General features: G+C 36.2%; 2 protein-coding genes across 2 annotated transcripts; one reads left to right on the top strand and one right to left on the bottom strand.

Annotated features, from left to right (window-relative positions):
• The first annotated feature begins 881 nt into the window (after positions 1-881).
• Positions 882-2,827, top strand: LOC104239708 (uncharacterized). Its single transcript, XM_009794425.2, has one exon. The coding sequence runs from the start codon at positions 1,308-1,310 to the stop codon at positions 2,580-2,582; it is 1,275 nt and encodes a 424-aa protein (XP_009792727.1). The 5' UTR covers positions 882-1,307; the 3' UTR covers positions 2,583-2,827.
• A 12,548-nt stretch (positions 2,828-15,375) lies between these two features.
• Positions 15,376-18,505, bottom strand: LOC104239709 (tubulin beta-3 chain). The gene is made up of 3 exons (XM_009794426.2): positions 17,993-18,505; positions 16,923-17,192; positions 15,376-16,298 (listed from the first exon to the last, which is right to left on the bottom strand). The coding sequence occupies exons 1-3, from the start codon at positions 18,384-18,386 to the stop codon at positions 15,628-15,630; spliced, it is 1,335 nt and encodes a 444-aa protein (XP_009792728.1). The 5' UTR covers positions 18,387-18,505; the 3' UTR covers positions 15,376-15,627.
• Between the last annotated feature and the right edge of the window lie 857 nt (positions 18,506-19,362).

Here is a 19,362-nt window from a genome sequence, read left to right as displayed (position 1 = left end):
CTAATTGTTTTTACCGTTTTCCTTACTATTATTAAGTTTTACTGACGAAATTAAATTACAAAAGCTGAAGAAAGATGAAACTAGGAAACCAAACAAACTAATTGACGACTGCATGGGCGGAGCTAGAGGTTCTTCAACCCGTTTCATTGAAAAATTATACTTATATATAGGTTCAAATTAGATGTTAAATTTCTGAATGGAAATTATGTCAACCGCCATTGGACTGCTATGTAGGACCGCACCATTTGTCAAGTTCTAAATTATACATCACTGATAAGAACGGACAATTAAAGATAAATTCTTGTAGAAATTTTGGTCTAATCCCTTTTGCTTTTTATTTATTAAAAGTATCAGTCATCTCATCCATAATTTATTTCAGACAAACAAAAAAAAATAAATTAAAGTGATCCCAGCAAAGTACGTATGCTGGTGTCTTTAATAAGTACTGCGTATGATTGCCGGCAGAATTAAAAATGCTAGTTTGGTGGTCAAGCAATGTGGAAAATGAATTATTTAAGGTCAAAATAAGCTCACACCAGTGTTGACCAAGTCCAGCGTAAAATCTACTGAAATTCTCCATTGACTGACTACAATAGTTTAGGTGACATTAATTTTTAAACGGTGCTTAAATTTATTTTTAAACAATATCTTCAATAAACAGTACTACTTATTAGAAACAAATTTTGTATAGAAAATCATTAATAACCTTTTCAGTTTGTAACGAAATTGACATGTTTTTGAAACAAGTAAAATCTTTTCGGTAGTTTTTCCTAATAAAAGTAAAAATATTTAATTAACCATGTCCTAAAAGACTTTGGTTTAGCATTAATGTCGGGAAGAAAAAAACAAAAGCAAACCATTAAAGGAAGTGTACCCCTCCCTTAAAATCTGCTAAATAGGGTTTCAGTTTTGGTTTCTCTTTACCAACAACACAATCCATTGATTAGTTGGGGGTAAAGAACCACCTCTTCTTGGATTGTTTGTTTGTCCCTTCAATTTCTTTTTCTTCTATTTTTACCTACATACATACGCGTGGGCAGACAATAAATCTTTTCCTATTATTATTAATTATTTTTATTGTCACAAGATCATGCCATGTCCCTATAATCATAACCGCAACCTCTTCATCCCCTTGTAATTTTCCTTGGTTTTTTTCTTCAAGATTTCCCTTTTTCTGGGTCGGTGTATATGTATGGAAATTGCATCTCCACCTGTTATGCTTTGAATTTGATTCAAAGCCTTGAGATTTATCCCCTTTAACAAAAACCCAAATTCAATTTTCTTTGAAGAAAAGGGTGGATTGAAGAATGCCTTTATTTCCATGGAAGAAGGTGAAGAAGGGGGCAAGTCTATCACAAATGGTGAAGGAGCATGTAATGAATTCTCAAAGAGGTGCTGGATCATCTCCTCTTATGGTGGAAACCGGTTTCCCTACTTCCCTTGTTGATCTTGTCGTCAAGAATCGCTCTAGATTCAAGAAGAAAACCAAGAAACCTCTTTCTCTGTGCTCTCCAATTCCCTCTCCTTCACCCCCACCACCCCCTTCTCCTATCACTATTACTTCCTCTGTTGAGGGGCTGATTGATGATACGGTTTCCCCTTTGATCCCTGAAGTTGAAAAAAAATCTGATCTTTTAAGTATGAATCAGGGGTTGGTAGTGGGGGTTTTGAAGATGTTTATGGTGGTGGTTTTGGTTCTAGGGATGAATAATCTTGTGCTGGGGATTACTGTGTCGGCCTTCTTGTTGTTTTTCTTGGAATATTTAGGGAAAAGTTTGTATGGATTCTTTTCTCCAGTACAAAGGAGGGTTGGATTGGTGATACAGGGGATCTTTAGGGCCAAAGTGGCTGAATTAGAGGTAGATGAAGATTGTGTTTTTAAGGCGCCATTGTGGGATCATGAATTGTCAAAGGATGCTGGTTCTGAATTTCAGGAAATTGAAGTTCTAGAGGAGCCTTATGAAGAGGAAAGTCAATGTATTTGTGATGGCAAATTGAAATGTGAAGGAGTGGATGTAGAGGGGGTTGTAATGGAGAAAGGAGAGGAATTTAGATGTGATTTATCTGAATCCAAGGAAAAGAAATCTCATAGGGCGAAGATGAAATCGAAAATGAAGAAGCTTGTTCCGAAGAAGTTTAGAAAGAAGAAAGGTTCAGCATCGGAGAGTCATCATATGATCCTCAATGAAGGAAGGAATGAAATTGTAGGTTCTAATTGTGAACAGAAAATGAAATCCGATGTATCATCGGTGGCAAGTAGAATAGATCATAAAACAGATATTGTTGAGGTTGTTGGTAGTACTGGAGAATCATCTAATGGACTTAGTGATGCTAGCGTTGGAGGATCATTTAAAGGTATTGATAAGGCAACCATAGTCGGGGAAGATGGTTTTACTGAAATAGAGCATAATTCTATGTATATTGTTCTCCTTTTGGTTGTTCTAGTTGGCCTTATTGGAGGTCGGGTTCTTGCACTCGTCGTTACTTTAACATGTTGCCTGATGTCGAGACGAGGTGAAGGAATCAGAAGATACGCAAAGCTACCCGTGATCATCAGGTCTATTCCTAAAATGTTCAGTTAGAATCTTTTTAACTCATTCATAGAAAGCCCTTGAGAAGGCTTATGTTGATAGTGATGTGTGAAGTGCTGTTTAAGCCTTCCTTTGATCTTTAGAGCTTTACTTTGATGGAGAGTTCAACCTTTGGTTGATCACTTAGCCAGAGATCTTGTATTATGTCTTGTAAAGTTACTGAAACGTGATTAACTTTGTTATACTGATGTGGCTGAAATCTGAATCAATGCTGCATTGTTCTTTGTTCTGCATAATAGTTGACCCCATTAGTCCTTTTGCCTTTCTCAGTCCCGGTGATAAATTGCAGTGAGTATGGTTAAACTTAGCTTATTCCCTTGGGAACCATGTTTTTCTTGTGTTCAGTTTTTCCGGAGATATGAAACACCCGATGTCACAAGAATAGGTTTTTGAGTTAAGACCTTCAAACGTAAAAGGATGCCGGGGGATTGGGATATTTAATCCCGTTTCATGATAACGAACATTTTGTTTTTCTTATTTTTGTTGTTGATACACACTTTCAGTTCATTGTTTAGGTCCTTATGCTTGGAGTTCAGCAGGATTACTATCACTTTTTTGTTTGTTGTTCTCAATGTGTTAGCTTCTTATTCTTGAATGATCAGCTTCTGCCTAAATTTCTCTGTTATACATTGTATATTTTTGGCTTCTTTCTTGAATGCCAACCCTGCCCTATTTTCTTGCTGGTGTCTGAAACAATGGCTCATTCGTTTTCAGAAACTATTATGTCAAATAGTTGCCACAACAAATAGATTGATATTAATATTAAGTAGTCGTAATTGACTGTAACTATGCTTGCTTTATTGACCTTCTTTTTCCCCTTCACCGTCTGATTGAGTGGCCATGGGCTATAGTGAATGAGTGGTCATGACCTATATTTTGGCATTCACTGTTTGAGATCTCCAATTTATACTTTTACCTGGGGGAGCCACTGCAACTTCTATTAGAGTAGATTTTCTCAAGTTTGACTGATTTCATAGTGATGGCTCTTCGATATGGTGACAACAACAACATCAAACCCAGTGATTTCTCACAAGTAGGGTCTGGGAGGGTAAGGTGTAGGCAGCCTTACCCCTATCTTGGGAAGGCAGAGAGGTTATTTCTGATAGACCCTCGATTGGAGAAAGGATGAAAAGAGTAGTGGCAACAAGTATGAACAACAAGAAGATAAAGCTAAGAATGAAGCCAAGAAAGCACTTCAACTCTAGGTAATAATAGCAATCTATGAATAAAAGGAAATCATATTAACATTAATGCTAGCGAACTGAGTAAGACAAAGAGAAACGCTTCAACTACCTACTAACTTTCTACCCTAATCTTAGACTTCCACACCCTCCTATCAAGGGTCATGTCCTTAGTCAGCTCCAGTTGCTCTTTTGATGAGTCAAAATAAATTTTATTAATAATTTCACCAAGAAGATGTGCCAAAATTATGATAGATTTGCTTAGACTAGAGGAAATTACAAAGCCCTGAGTTAGGATACAGAGTTGAAGAGAATATCAATATATCGGTTCTTCTTTGTCAAAATTCAAGATCTTTATGAATTTTGGAGTAAATATCATGGGTGATCATTCAGTTTTATATTCATTATCCAAAAGTTATTTTTTTTATTACGTAAAAGTCTAAGTCATGCAACTTTGTGTTTCTTACCCAAAAGTCATACTTCTTTCTTTTGTTACACAAAAATTATTTTATTATGCTTTAGTTATCACAATAGCCACTTTGACCAAATTTTATAAAACTCTCACCTAAAAAGCCTATTATATTAACATTATAAATCCTCTCATTTATGCAATACCTTCTATATTATATACCCCTATATAACATATTTTTACCAAGATATTATACTTATAATTAAAATAACTTAATCATGTTTAATTTATTATTTTTATAATATATTCGTACATTTAAATTTTTTCTTAATGTTAACTTTCAAGATATATAGGTAGCATTATTAAATTAGTCAATAATATTATTGTGAACAAATCTCAAAAAAAAATCTCAAGTCAACATTCTTAACCATGCCTAATGAAATGGTTATAATTAAAGTTTATAAAATTAAAGCTCATAGATTTATTAGCCAAACCATGTTCCTTAATCGAATAAGTAAAATTCCCACATTTAACATGATGACGCATCAGATTAATACTTTCAAATAAATAATATTAACAGATAAGCTTTAAAAACTTAATATTAAACACAAGTATCTTTGTTTTTTAACTAGTCCAACTCCTAGAACCAAGATCAAGCCCGGTATCAACATAGTCAACTCTCGGTCAAATTTCTTAACCTTCAAAACCTTCAACTTTCCACTTTCGACAATTCAAGCCGAAACGATCTACGGATTTCCTAATCCAAATTCTGACATACGCCTAAGTCCAAAATCAACATACGAAGTTATCGGAACCATCAAAACTTCAGTTCGGAGTCGTTTAGACAAAAGTCAACATTCTGTCAACTCTTCCAACTTAAGCTTCCAACAATTGCACTAGTGTCTCAATTTACTCTGAAACATCCCCGGAACTAAACAACCACTCCGGCAAGTCATGTAACCACAAGTAGAGGCGAACCCAAGATTTGAGCGCGACGCACCACTAACCTTTTTGTGTGCAGTTCTTTAAGAAATTAATAAGTATGACAACTTATCCGCAATATATAAACAACCAGAAATTTTAAAAGAAAGAAAAAGCACTAAGCAAAGAGCGAAAGATTACTTTGCAAAATAGGGAAGCAATGTTGATAGAAGCAGTGTCGTCCGACACTACTTCGTTAATTTTCTTTTTTATATATATATGTATGTATATGCAAAAACAATATTGTTATCAGTATTTTGTTATAAAATATTTTGACAAAACTGGTCTACTAGGTTTGTAATGAAGCCTTCAATTTTGCGTAAGAGGCCAAGGTTTCGAAACCTGCAAGGTTAAAGGATATAAACTATCATCGAATCCAAAAATATAAAAGAAAAAAAAAGATTTTCTTGAACTAGGTCTCGAGCACAAGACCAGTAAGGATTAAGGAAAGCTGGAAAGGTGCTTAAACTAGCAGCTCAATCACTGTTGCCGACCAGCTTTTGTTTTTAGGGGCCCAAGTAAATTATTTAAGGGGTCCTATCGGGATATACAGTACACATAAAATCTATATATACATGATTTTTGTTGAGCCTAACGGGATCCGGTGATCCCGCATCCTCCACTATAGGTGCACCTCTGACCACAAGTGAACATAGAATAAGTAATAAATAGGCGAACAAGGCTACAATACATAAGATGACCGGCCGGGTCGTCACATCTAACTTAGCTAACGGACATTAGACTGGGTTCAGGGGCGGATTTACGTTCATGAAAGTGGTGTAATCCCACACTGATTCGCTGGATATTTTTACAAAATTATATGATGTAATAATTGTTTTAAAAAGAATAGGAGTAAAGTTATAACAGGTTGAAGTTGTTGACAAACATGGGTGTCCTGGTCCGGTGGTCCCTTTGGTTTCTTGACCTTCCATTGGTCCTAGGCTCAATTCTGAACAGTGCGTCAATTTTTTATTTTTTTTCTCCTAAAAAAAATTTCAAAATAAAATTAACCCCATAATCCAACTATGCAGCAAAGTCTGTTTAGTGAAGGGTTGTTAGCCTACACTTATATAACACATGCATGACATGTGATATATGTAATATTGTCCTATTTTTGTACATTATTTTGGTTTCTTTTTCGAGTTTTACACGTTACTTTGTTTCCGAACTCATAAGATTTGCAATAGTAATATATATGGTTGGAAGGGAGAGCATGGGTTCGCGTGCACCATACTCCATGTAGATTTGCCCTGCTTATAAGCTGAAATATCGTAAGTTGTAGATGACCAACTTATGGCTTTTGACTAATTTGGCTTATAAACAACTTTAATGTTCCCAAACATATAAATAAGTTAGAAAAGAGTTACAAGCTGGCTAGTTTGACTAGCTTATAATCTTACTCGTACAACCCTCCTACTCTTGATAGGTGAAATATCTTCCTTAGTACTCCTTTGTTGAGTTTCTTCTAATTCTACAGCCATGGGGTAATTATATTTAGGGGCGGACCTAGAGCTTACAATACGAGTTCCTGTGAACCCAATAACTTTTGCGTAGACCCTGTATTTATATTAAGAAATTCACTAAATATTTGTAAATATCTAACTGTGAACCCAGTTATATATTATTGCATATTAATCTAAAATTACGATAGGAACCCATAAGCCTTAAATTCTGGATCCGCCTCCGATTATATTGCTGTTGAGAAGTGATAGTACAGAAATTTGGGATATCTTGGTCGAGATTATCCGAAAAAATAGTGGCAAATAGTTGCTTGAATTGAAGATGCTTATGGTCTTTCTGCTGGAAAAAGTAGCATTTTTAGAGTTATGATTGAATACATACCAATAGCTTCTATAAATCAGTAACTATAGGAATGGTGATATCTCGTAGGGCATATGAGCAAATTAATAATAGGGTAAATTGCTATCAAAAGCTATAGGATGCACGTGTTTTTGTAAGCTTGTCATGGAGAAGTTGAGTGCAACTATGAATCATAAGAATGGAATAAAAAATTCCTTTTATTTCCATCCAAAAAAACGAGAGCACAAGTGGGGAGCAGAGTTGCAAGAATGACTAAAAGGTGTTTCCCCAATGACTTGACTGTACCTATTTATATTGGAAGAGGGAGGGAGAATTACTTATTTCATGTGCATATATTGGAGAGGGAAATTGCTCTCACATTGTTTAAAATGTGCTACAACATGTGTCTTCATCATTATCAAACCAAAATCTATATATGTTCAAGTTAGTGGAAAGGATGCTAATTAAGTTCCTTCTTGCAGTGGAAATGGCAAGTGTATATATAGTTTCTCTTTTAGGTGTTATGTCTTTTATTTTGCCACATACTCGTTGATACAAGTGGATTTTCAATTTGAACTTGATGAGAATGTAAACACGAGTACTGGATGCTCTTATATATACTAAAAATTGGTTGCTTTGCCACCTCGTGAATCTATTGGATCGATTAATTGAAGATTTAGCAAGTGATTGGGAGAGATAATTGAGTTCTACTCATGTTTTACCAATAATAAAATATGTTCGGCTTTATCGCTCAGTTTTTCGAAGTCAAGAAAAAGCATACTAATATGGATTATCAAATTCCACTTGGTTGACTTTGGTGAAAAAGGCTACAAATGCATCTTTGCCATGAATTTGTATTTGAAGTTCTAGGATCCACCTTAGCAAGCATGCTTGGACGGAATCGTCGAGGTTCAAATGACAGCAAATTTCCATTTGTCTTTACTTTGGTTGATAGGGTTATTCGATATTTGTGCTGATGGCAGCACCCAATAAAATAGTTGAGGTGCTTATAGGTTCATACCAGAATTACTTTTTACACACACATACAAAAAAAAAAGTAAAAAAAATAAATTAAGAGTGTGCTCTGCAATCTGCATATACCTGTTTGAAGTAAAGGTGTTTATCAGGAGGACTGGGACAGGTTGAACGGAAAAAAATCAGCCCGTCCGTTATCGGACCGGGTTGGTTAATGGGCTGAGATAACGGGCTGGGGGCGGGTTGAACTTTTTCGGGTTATTTAGGGCCCATTCAGGTTCGGGCTTAACGGGTTCGGGCGAGCCGGGTTACTATAATTTTTTTTAGTTAAATTTTATTTTTCTTATTCAATGTTATTGATACTTCATTGTTTGCAAACTTTTAAGGCTTAGAATTAAACTTTGAAGTTTAAAGTTTAAAGTTTTAAATTTAAAATTAGAAAGTAAGTGGCTACAAAAAATTATTTAAAAAGACCAATAGGCAATATGTAAGGAACAAACTCCAAAGGCTTTCATTTTATATTTTTAATACTTCAAATTAATTTGCAAGTTCTTTTTTGATTTTTTTATTTTTGAACTTGCAAATTAAAAGTTTACAACAATTATAAAAAATAAGAAATAGTATATCACATATTTTGCATCATTTTTGTAAGTTCTTCCATGTCAATATGAGGTTCTTGGTTTCCGACATTGGTTGAATCGGAACCATAAACCATTATATCTCCAATTTCTTGGTCCTCTTCTTTGTCTACCTCAGCACGCCCTTGATTTCGCCATTCTGATCTTATCCAATCTCTTAAGCACACTAGAATTTCCAAAGTGTTGCTGCCCAATGAATGACGTGTATCTCCTAACTGCTACCTTGCTTGGCTAAATGCGCTCTCTGATGCAACTGTTGAAATCGGCACATTTAGCACATCTCAAGCCATGACTGAAAGAACAAGAAATTGATTTGAGTTGTTCTTCCACCAACCCAGTGGTAGAAAATCCTTTGTGAGGGGCTCTGGTGACATAAAGCTCTAATTAATTGGCGACACTTTATTATTTTGATAGTAGGGTTTAAAATAGCACCAATTAGGTAAATATGGGGAATTGAGTAGAAATAGTTTTTAAACTTATCTAGCATAGATTCAACAACAGAAGTATATCCTTCTTTTTTCTTCAAATTATGTAGTAAAAGAAAAATTTCAGCAATATGAACTAAACCATTTGCAATAGTATGATAATAAGCTCGAGAAAACTCAAGTGTAGCCACATAAAAATTTTGTGAAAATTGTACAACATCATGAATGACATCCCAAGTTCTAGATGTTAACAAACGGCTAGGATCGGTACAATGAGAATTAGCAATTTCAGTTATAGGCATTCTATATTTATAACAACATCTTAAGTATAAATAAGTATAATTCCACCTAGTAACTATTTCTTCAGGCATGAGTCTTGGTTTTAATCCATAGTGTACACATTTTTCCTTAAATGCATTTAATCTAGCACTTCTATTATTTCCTTGAATTACACCAACAGCTCTCCTAACTAAAGTGATTTCATCTATAAATAATTCAAGGCCACTCTTCACAATCAAGTTATAAATATGACATGCACATCTAACATGAAATATTTCAGGAAGTGGTGGGTGTAGATGCAATTTTAATATTGTAATAGCAACATTGTTGTTAGAAGCATTATCAAATGACATACACAAAACGTTTTCTGCAAGATTATAAAATATAGCAATTTCATGGATAGTATTACTTATAAATGCACTAGTATGACTTTGATCTTCATCATATTTAAAAGCAATAATACGTTTTTGCATACAAAGTTATCATCTATCCCATGGCATGTAACAGTCAAATAATCATTTTCATTTACAACACGACCAATATCAGAAGTAAGAGAAACTCTACAAGGAAAACTTGCGAACAAATAACGTATATATGTCTGATATTGTCCAAAAAGCCTAAAGATATCAGCTCTACAAGTACTTCTAGGAATACCTTTGAATATAGGGTTATAAATTCTTTGAATATAAGTAACAAGATAGGCTGAAGAAGCAAAACTAAAAGGTAAACAACCTAAAACAATCATTTTAGCTAATTCTTCTCGATCTTTCTTAATATTGTATTTACCAAATAACCCCCAGTACTCGGGTTAAGTTTTTGTTGCCCAGATTCCTCATCTACTCCCCAATCAAGAGGGTGTTTCTCTTTCATATGCCTATGAAGTTGACCCGTTCCCCCTCCATTACCGGGCTCATGTTTATAATGTTCGTTACAAATTTTATATTTTACATAATTTTTTTGATCTTCTAGTCTTTCAAAAAACATCCAACACTTACTTCTTAATCGTCAATTCTTCTTAATAGGGAGATGAGGCTTACTTGTGTAACGACCCGACCGGTCGTTTTGAGCTTTTGCAATTTGCTCGTCAGTTCTCGGGCGTGACCTGCCCTGTGTGATGTATTATAACTTATGTAAATCATTGGTTTTGGTTTTTAGGGTAATCGAAATGAAATTTGGAAGAACAGTTCTCAGTTTGAAGCTTGTAATTCGAAAGGTTTGACCAAGATTTGACTTGTTTGTAGATGATCTCGGATCGGATTTTTTATGATTTGGTTAGCTCCGTTAGGTGATTTGGGACTTAGGAGCGTGATCGGAATACATTTTGGAAGTCCGTGAAAGGTTTAGGCTTGAATTGGCGAAATTGAGATTTCGACGTTTTCCAGTTGATAGGTGAGATTTTGATATAGAGGTTAGAATGGAATTATGGAAGTTGCAGTAGTTCCGTTGTGTCATTTAGGATATGTGTGCAAAATTTCAGGTCATTCGGACGTGGTTTGGTTGGGTTTTTTATCAAAAGCGAAATTCGGAAGATTTTAGAAAGTTTGGCTTGAATCCGATGTATTTTAGGTGATTTGATGTTGTTTGAGTTGTTTCGATGATCGAAACAAGTTTGAATAAGGTATTAGAATATGTTGGTGCTTTTGGTTGAGGTCCCGGGGGCCTCAGGGTGATTTCGGATGGTTGACAGAGAAGTTTAGATTTTGTTGTAGCTGCTGAATTTGCTGCTTTTGGTATTTTCTCACCTGCTGATTGGGGACCGCAGGTGCGGCGCCGCATAAGCGGAGTTTTAGTCGCAGAAGCGGAAAAGGGATTGAGCATCAGGAACCGCAGAAGCGGCTATGTGGACCGCAATTGCGGAGCCGCAGATGCGGAAGTGTGATTGCAGATGCGTAATTTCGGCTGTGCAGTGATTTTCGCAGAAGCGGGAGAGAGACCGCAAATGCGGTACCACATGTGCGTGGATTGACCGCAGATGCGGGTCCTGGTATCATAAGTGAAATCTGCAGAAGTGGATGTTTTTCCGCAGAAGCGGAGGCGCAGATGTGCTTATTGGATCGCAGGTGCGAAAGAGCTGGGCAGAAGGTATAAAAATGCCCCTTCGCAATTTTCAGTCATTTGTTCACCATTATTGTGCGATTTTGGAGCTCCAAGCTGTGATTTCAAGAGGGGATCAAGTGTATCTACAGAGGTAAGCTACTTGGGCTTTATACCTTGTGTTTATGGTGATTATATCATTGTTTAACCATGAAAATTTGGGGAAAACTAGAGGAAGAGTTGGGAATTTATGGCTTGAAATTGGAGAATGAATTTTTAGAATTTGAGTGACCAGATGAGATTTTGGTAAATTTGATATGTATGAACTCGTGAGAGGATGAGGATTCCATTGATGTTAATTTTATCGAGTTTCGAGACGTGGGCCTGGGGGTCAGGTTTGAGCAATTTCGGGATTTAGATGTAAATTGGATATTTTCGAGTGGGCTTCGTTCCCTTTGCATATTTTAATGATTATGTACTGATTGTGGCTATATTTGGAGCATCCGGAGGTCGATTTGTGCGGGCGAAGGCATCGCGGACTAGAGGTTGAACCGGATCGAGGTGAGTAATGATTGTAAATGATGTTCTGAGGGTTTGAAACCCCGGATTGCACATCGAAGTGCTATATTGAGGTGAGGCACACGCTTGATGACGAGCGTGGGATCGTGCACTATTGGGAATTGTGACTTGGTCCGTCCCGATTGATGATTTTACCGCATATTTGATTGAAATCTATTTGCTATCATCATTATTTAAGGTGAATGCCATATTTGGGCTTCGTGCCAACTATTTGAACCCTTCAGGGATTTTTATTGCTATTTTCTCACTGTTTTGACTTTAAACTTGTACTCAGTCATGTTATATTCTACTGTTTTCAAAACTCAACCATGTTTACTCTGCTTTAACACTTGAAATGAGATTTTAAATCATATTTTGGGCTGAGCATCATGTTTTACTGTTGCCCGAGTGGCTTATGTGATTTTTGATTGAGTAAGGTCGAGGGTCTGTGTTGTGAGGATACTTTTGGGTCGGGTTGCACGCCGCAACGGTGATACACTGATTTGATTACGAGGCTGAGGGCCTGAGATATGTACGCCACGAGGTGGGTTGTTGATATTGATATGAGGCTGAGAGCTTGTTTATGATGCCACGAGGTGGCTTGATATTGCGCTTGGGCCGTAAGGGGCCCTTTCAGGAGTCTGCACGCCCCCAGTGAGCGCGGGTACCCATTGTGATGTGAGATATAGCCCGAGGGGCTGATATTGTTCTATGTGATTGCCCGAGGGGCTGGTATTGTTCTGAGATATTGCTCGAGGGGCGGATTGTTGACACTGTGCCCGAGGAGCGAACCTTATGTGCTTATCTTTCTTATTTGCTTGTCATTTACCTATTTAATTGTATATTTGTGCCCGAGGGGCGGATTTTCTGTGCTTATCTGCATTAATTGTTTTGCATTCATTTGCGTAACTGTTGAAAAGTCATTTTCAAAGAAGTTAAATTGAGCTAAAATGTTTTTTAAGAGATTTTACAGCTTTATTGCTTTCTTACTGGTTTTGTACTGCTTCTATACAGGATGTTGATGCACTTTTCGTGATTTCTTACCATTCAGACTTTAGTTATGATTATTACTCACTGAGTTGGAGTACTCACTTTACTCCTTGCACCTTGTGTGCAGATTCAGGTATTTCTAAACCCGGTAGTGGGTATTAGCTGATCGGAGGCAGAGTCATCAGAGTTTAGCAAGGTAGTTGCGGTTCCCAACACTGCTTTTCTCCCTCCTTATTTCATTAATCCGTGTTTTGCATATTTCAGACTTTTCAGTTGTATTTAGACCCTAGTAGATGCTCGTGACTTGTGACACCCCGGTGTTGGGCTGTGTTTGGATTGTATTCCACACATTATAAAATCTTTTACTTAGTCTTTGGGTTTATTTACTCATGCTTAGACTTTTTATTAATGTTTAACTGTTTAAAAATTGAATTGGGACTAGTTGGCTGGCCTTGTCTTCACGAGAGGCGTCATCACGACCAGGTCTGGGTTTAGGGTCGTGACAACTTGTTCTACCCCTAATATTTTGAGTTTGACTAGCATTACTAGGTGTAGGTGGTGGTGTTTCAAGATTATCGGGTGATTGAATATCATCTAAATCATCATCTATACCATAATTTTCTTGCATTCGCTCATAATCTACATTTAAATTTTCAGGTGAACTTCAGAAATATGTGTAAAGCTACTAGAAGGACCAACACCACCTCTTGATTTTTTGGAAGTTTTCTTACTACCACTTCTACTAGTGCACGCTTTTTTGGCTGCTCTAAGTAAATCCATTATGTAAATTAAATTAATAATTCTAAATAATAAAATAAGTGTACACCAAATAAGAGAAAGAGATGTAACGAGTGTACCGGGATTCCGGATGCCGCACTAATTTTGATATCAAAAATCAAACTTCAATTGATAGACCGAAACTTGATAGTTGATACTTGATAGTACTTGATACCACACTTCACTTGAATACTTGATATTTGATAATAATAATTTTGTAATGGCCAAACTAAATAATTGATGAAACTTGAAATAATAAGTAATTGAGAATTTAAGAACAATAATATCAAGAGAGAATTGAGAGAGAATTAGAGTAGTAAGAGAGTGAATTGTGAGAAAAAAATGAAGAAGAAGAAGAAGAAGAAGAAGAAGAAGGGGGCTATTTATAGGTTTTAAAAGGTTAAAAATGTAAATTTTCAATTATTAGGGGTGAGAGGGCTATATTTTTAATGGGGGAGGCCGAAATGGCCATTTCTGCAAAATCTGGCCATTCCCCCACGGCCATTTCTCAATTTGACCGTTGGCAACGGTCCAAATAATTTTTTTAAAAAAATTTCTGTAACGGTAACCGGGCTAATAACGGTTGTAGCCCGGTAACAACCCGTTAACGGGTTACATGCTTAGCGGGTACGATGCACCGTTATCCAAAACATGTTCGTTCAAAACCCGCCCCCAACCAACCCGTCCCAGCCCGCACATTAAGCAACAGTAACGGGCTGAACAGGGCTGACCCGGGTTGGAAACGGTCAGCCCGGCCCGATTAACACCTATACTTTGAAGTCCCCTCACTACTTTCTCTATTTCCCTTTTCTTATATGTTGGTGTGTTTAATTTAAGTCAATCCATTCTTATGTAACTTATATGCTTTATCATCTATTTCTCTTGACTCTGGATTCTAGGTTGGGAGGTCACACGAAACATTTAGATTTTTATTCTTTCATCAATATATGCCCAAATTCATCTATAAGCATTAGAAAGACTTAAACCAATTGTTTGTGGAAAATAGTGACGTTGATGTGACTGAGAATTTCTGAAAGGAAAATTTCAAAGTGCAGGAAAATATCCAAGTGCTTGTTGGGTTTATTTAAGTTAAATTATCCAGTTTATTTAAGCAAAAATCCCGTGGATTTACTAGTTAATACTCATCTGAAAGGTATATAAAGAGAATAGATTTTTTCGGCAACAGGGATTTTCTACCCTTCTGACATTCAAGGACGATTACCTAACATTATGGATCTGTTTGGAAAGCCACTTGGTAATTGGAATTGGTGTAATTATTAGGATAGTAATTAGATAGCCTAATAATTACACAATATAGTAATTACGACAACCTGTTTGTAAAACCGGTATAGCTTATCCTATTATAATATATAAGTTACCATTTTTATCTGGTTACAAATTAACGTTTATCCTAATATTTACCTCCAATTACCTTATTATCTGATGCGCAAGTCACGTTTTTCATTTTTTGTTTTGTTTTGTAGACATGACAATGGCAAAGTTGAATCGCAGAAAGGAAACGTTGCTTTGGTCTTTGGTCTTTATTTTGTTGCATGCATGACGTTATCTTTTTCCCCACGCTGAAGAAACCAATTAATTCAGCAAAGGTGCTAACCAAACGCATTATCCAGAAAGTAAAGGAACCACAAATGAAATTAAGGATAAGAGTAAAATGGGTTTTTGTACCAAACACTACCTATATATTTCTCCATCTCATCAAGGTAAAGTTGAACAAAATTTATGAAACAAAGAAGTGTATATATACCATATTGCTTTCTTTACAATCAAGAACATTTGACAAACACTCATACTTCACACTTCGCACTGACTGAACCATAATCACAAATCAATGTAAATAAACACCGATAAGTAGATCACAGCGATTAATGGTCAATCTACTTAGTCCATCACACAGATGAAAAGCCACGCATCCATCAGAAAGCCAAAAAATCGCAAGCTTTAGACAAACTGAAGGAACTCAAAGATACCTTAGGCGGCAACGTCCTCTTCTTCCTCTTCGTATTCCTCGTCATCAGCGGTTGCATCCTGGTATTGCTGGTACTCGGCCACGAGGTCATTCATGTTACTCTCAGCCTCGGTGAATTCCATCTCGTCCATTCCTTCACCGGTGTACCAATGCAAGAAAGCCTTGCGCCTAAACATTGCTGTGAACTGCTCGCTCACCCGCCTGAACATCTCCTGAATAGCCGTTGAATTTCCAATAAAGGTTGAAGCCATCTTCAGACCCTTGGGTGGGATATCGCATACACTGGATTTGACATTGTTGGGAATCCACTCGACAAAGTATGATGAATTCTTGTTTTGGACGTTAAGCATCTGCTCATCAACCTCCTTAGTACTCATCTTACCACGGAACATGGCAGAGGCAGTTAGATAACGACCATGACGAGGGTCGGCAGCACACATCATGTTCTTGGCATCCCACATTTGCTGTGTTAGTTCAGGGACTGTGAGCGCGCGATACTGCTGGGAGCCTCTAGAGGTCAGTGGAGCAAACCCAACCATAAAGAAGTGGAGACGCGGGAACGGAATAAGGTTAACAGCAAGTTTCCGTAGGTCAGAATTTAACTGTCCAGGGAACCGAAGGCAGCATGTGACACCACTCATGGTGGCAGAAATAAGATGGTTAAGATCACCAACTGCGGCATGGTAGAATGAAGTTAATTCATTAAATTGGATCATTTGTTCAGCAAAAATGGTGCAAGAAAGAAATAAGCATCAAAGAAAACCAATTGTGTACAATAAGAACACCTATCTTTTTTGCATCAACGACAGTAGGCTAGTGGACAATGCAATGGGAAAGGCCTGACGAGATGAGGGTTCAAATTCCAATAGAGAAAAAAAAAACACTGGGTGTTCTTCTCATCCACAAAGCCTTAGCGGGCAGAGTTACAAGTTACATGTGCTAGTGGGATGTATCAAGCACCCAGTCCCCCACCCCCCACCCCCCCAAAAAACAAGTAATTCTCTTATCATGTGCTTGTTCCCAGGTGCCTTTAAATGCCAAAGTTTCCTTTGGCAGAGGGCACTAAATTCTCAAGTCCACCACAAAATTAGTGATTCACAAGTAAATACATAAGGAGTTAACCTGCAGCTATAATTATTTAATCACGTATACCTACCTACAGAAAAAGGAGATGTGCGACAAGTGAAGTTCACATGTTAGAAATAAGAGGTGGAAAATTTTATCTGATATGTCTAATTCCTATCTGGTTCTCAATTCAGCAGAAAAAGTAGCAGCCAACACACGTCATCAGACTTACATGTGGGAGTTGAAAGCTTCAATGTACGGAAACAAATATCATAAAGCGCCTCATTGTCCAAAACCATGCATTCGTCTGCATTTTCTACGAGCTGATGAACGGAAAGGGTTGCATTGTATGGCTCAACAACTGTATCAGATACTTTAGGAGAAGGAAAGACCGAGAATGTCAACATCATTCGGTCTGGATACTCCTCTCTGATCTTGGAAATGAGAAGGGTGCCCATACCAGATCCTGTTCCTCCACCCAAAGAATGACATACTTGGAATCCTGCACGTCAAAGTAGATATATATATGTGTGAACCATATATACAATCAACGAGCTCAACTGAACCATTATCTCTTACACAAAGCATATATATATATATATGTGTGAAAATCATTAAAATACAAATAAATATTAAAATCTGAACCCATAATTGCAAAATTTTGGGTTTAGCGGTGAGGAACATAAAAATTGAGCCACTCAAAGTTTAACTCCATATCTGCCTGTAACCATTAGCACAACATGACAGGGAAATTATATAAAGAAATGAACTTATAAACACCAAAAGAAGGCAAATGAGTGACCTCAAAATCAACAATAAAAATACTATATCAAACAGAATCATATCAACCCCATATTTCAATCCCAACTTCCTCCAAACTCAAATCAAAATCTTTGTATTTCCAAAATTCAACACGTAAAAAATGTAACAAATTTCAGATAACATATCAATGGTATCAATGAAAATTCTAACATATTTATCGATCAATCAACATACCCAAAAACCATTCGATACTTCCAGCAAAAACCCAAAAATTAAATTGCACAAATTACTAAATTTAACGGTTAATCCCAAATTTATTGAGGTCGGGTATATGCATCCTCAGTATTCATTTCAATCTATATAGGGCTCGTTTTTGTTGAAACATGGAACAATCTTATCTAAAAGTTTAAGTCGTTATCAAAATCACACTTATATTTACTTAATTATATCTTCTAACAGTTTTATCAACCCTTCGTCTCTATCCAGCTTATCAACACAAAAAACAAAAAAGCAAAAAAAAAAAAATTAAAAACAAACAACCTTGCAAACAATCACAATTCTCAGCCTCTTTCCGGACAACATCAAGAACAGCATCAATCAACTCAGCTCCTTCCGTATAATGTCCTTTAGCCCAATTATTACCAGCACCCGATTGACCAAAAACAAAGTTATCGGGCCGAAAGATCTGACCAAACGGGCCGGACCGTACAGAATCCATAGTACCAGGTTCAAGGTCCATTAAAACAGCACGTGGAACATAACGGCCGCCACTTGCTTCGTTATAATAAACGTTGATTCGTTCTAGCTGAAGATCGGAGTCGCCGTTGTATCTTCCTGTTTGGTCAATGCCATGTTCATCACATATTACTTCCCAGAATTTGGCACCTATTTGGTTGCCACATTGACCACCTTGTATATGTAGGATTTCTCTCATTTCTATTGTATTGGGATTTGAGGAATTCTTTTACGATGTTTTGTTTGTGAATGAAGAATTTGTTTTTAGTGGATTTGAATAAAGAGTGGAAATTGGGGTATGGTGGAGGGAGCAATAATGTGGGTGGAAACGGAATTATTGATAATTTATACTTGTCGGAACTCGAAAGTGGGTTTAATTTATTGGTAAAAGAAAAAGAAAAAAAGAAGGGGTTTAAAAAATTCCTATTTTTAAAAGCCATAAATTTTGAGAAATCTCTAGAAGTCCTTTTCAACTTTGTGATTATTCTTTTGCCACCTTTCTATACATCATTTCGCCGAATAAATTCCTTGGATAATCACCCAACTTATAAAAATATCCTATCAAAGTCATATGCCTTTTAAGACTTTAAATTGTTAAATATTCATAACTTATATAATTTTTAAATATGTAAATTTTAATTTACAAATATTAAATATTTTATGTCCGAATTAACGATCGAAATTGAAATGTTTAACTATCGAAATCCGAAAAACATTAAATAAGTTGGGATATAAGAAGTAGTAATTACATAAAAGATACAAAAGAAATAAATTAATCCAGAAGTACAACTTAAATATTTATTTTCAAGCTAGATTTTGATGTCTAACAATTGAATCAAAGTTATATTTTGGAAATAGAAAATAATTTGAAGCATAGTTTTCACAAAAATTTTAAAAAGTTCTTCTATGATTTTTTGTCAAGAATAATTTAGAGACAAAAATTGCTTTTATCTCGTGGGGAGCATGAATATTATGTAAAAGTATGTGATGGAGAGTTTCTCATGGAGGACCGATTAATGGTTTTAGTAATCCATATTTGTCTAAGTTCAACAGATTATTTTTTTAATGGACGTGTTCCCAATATTCGATTTAAAGGAGGCTGATTTTGTAGATATACCTTTAAACTTTTTGTCTATTCTATCTTTTCCTTTGTACAGTTTAGTGTTTAGTAAAAC

This window comes from Nicotiana sylvestris, chromosome 2 (assembly GCF_000393655.2).
Source record: "Nicotiana sylvestris chromosome 2, ASM39365v2, whole genome shotgun sequence".
NCBI lineage: Eukaryota > Viridiplantae > Streptophyta > Magnoliopsida > Solanales > Solanaceae > Nicotiana > Nicotiana sylvestris.
This window is presented reverse-complemented; position numbering and strand designations above follow the sequence as displayed.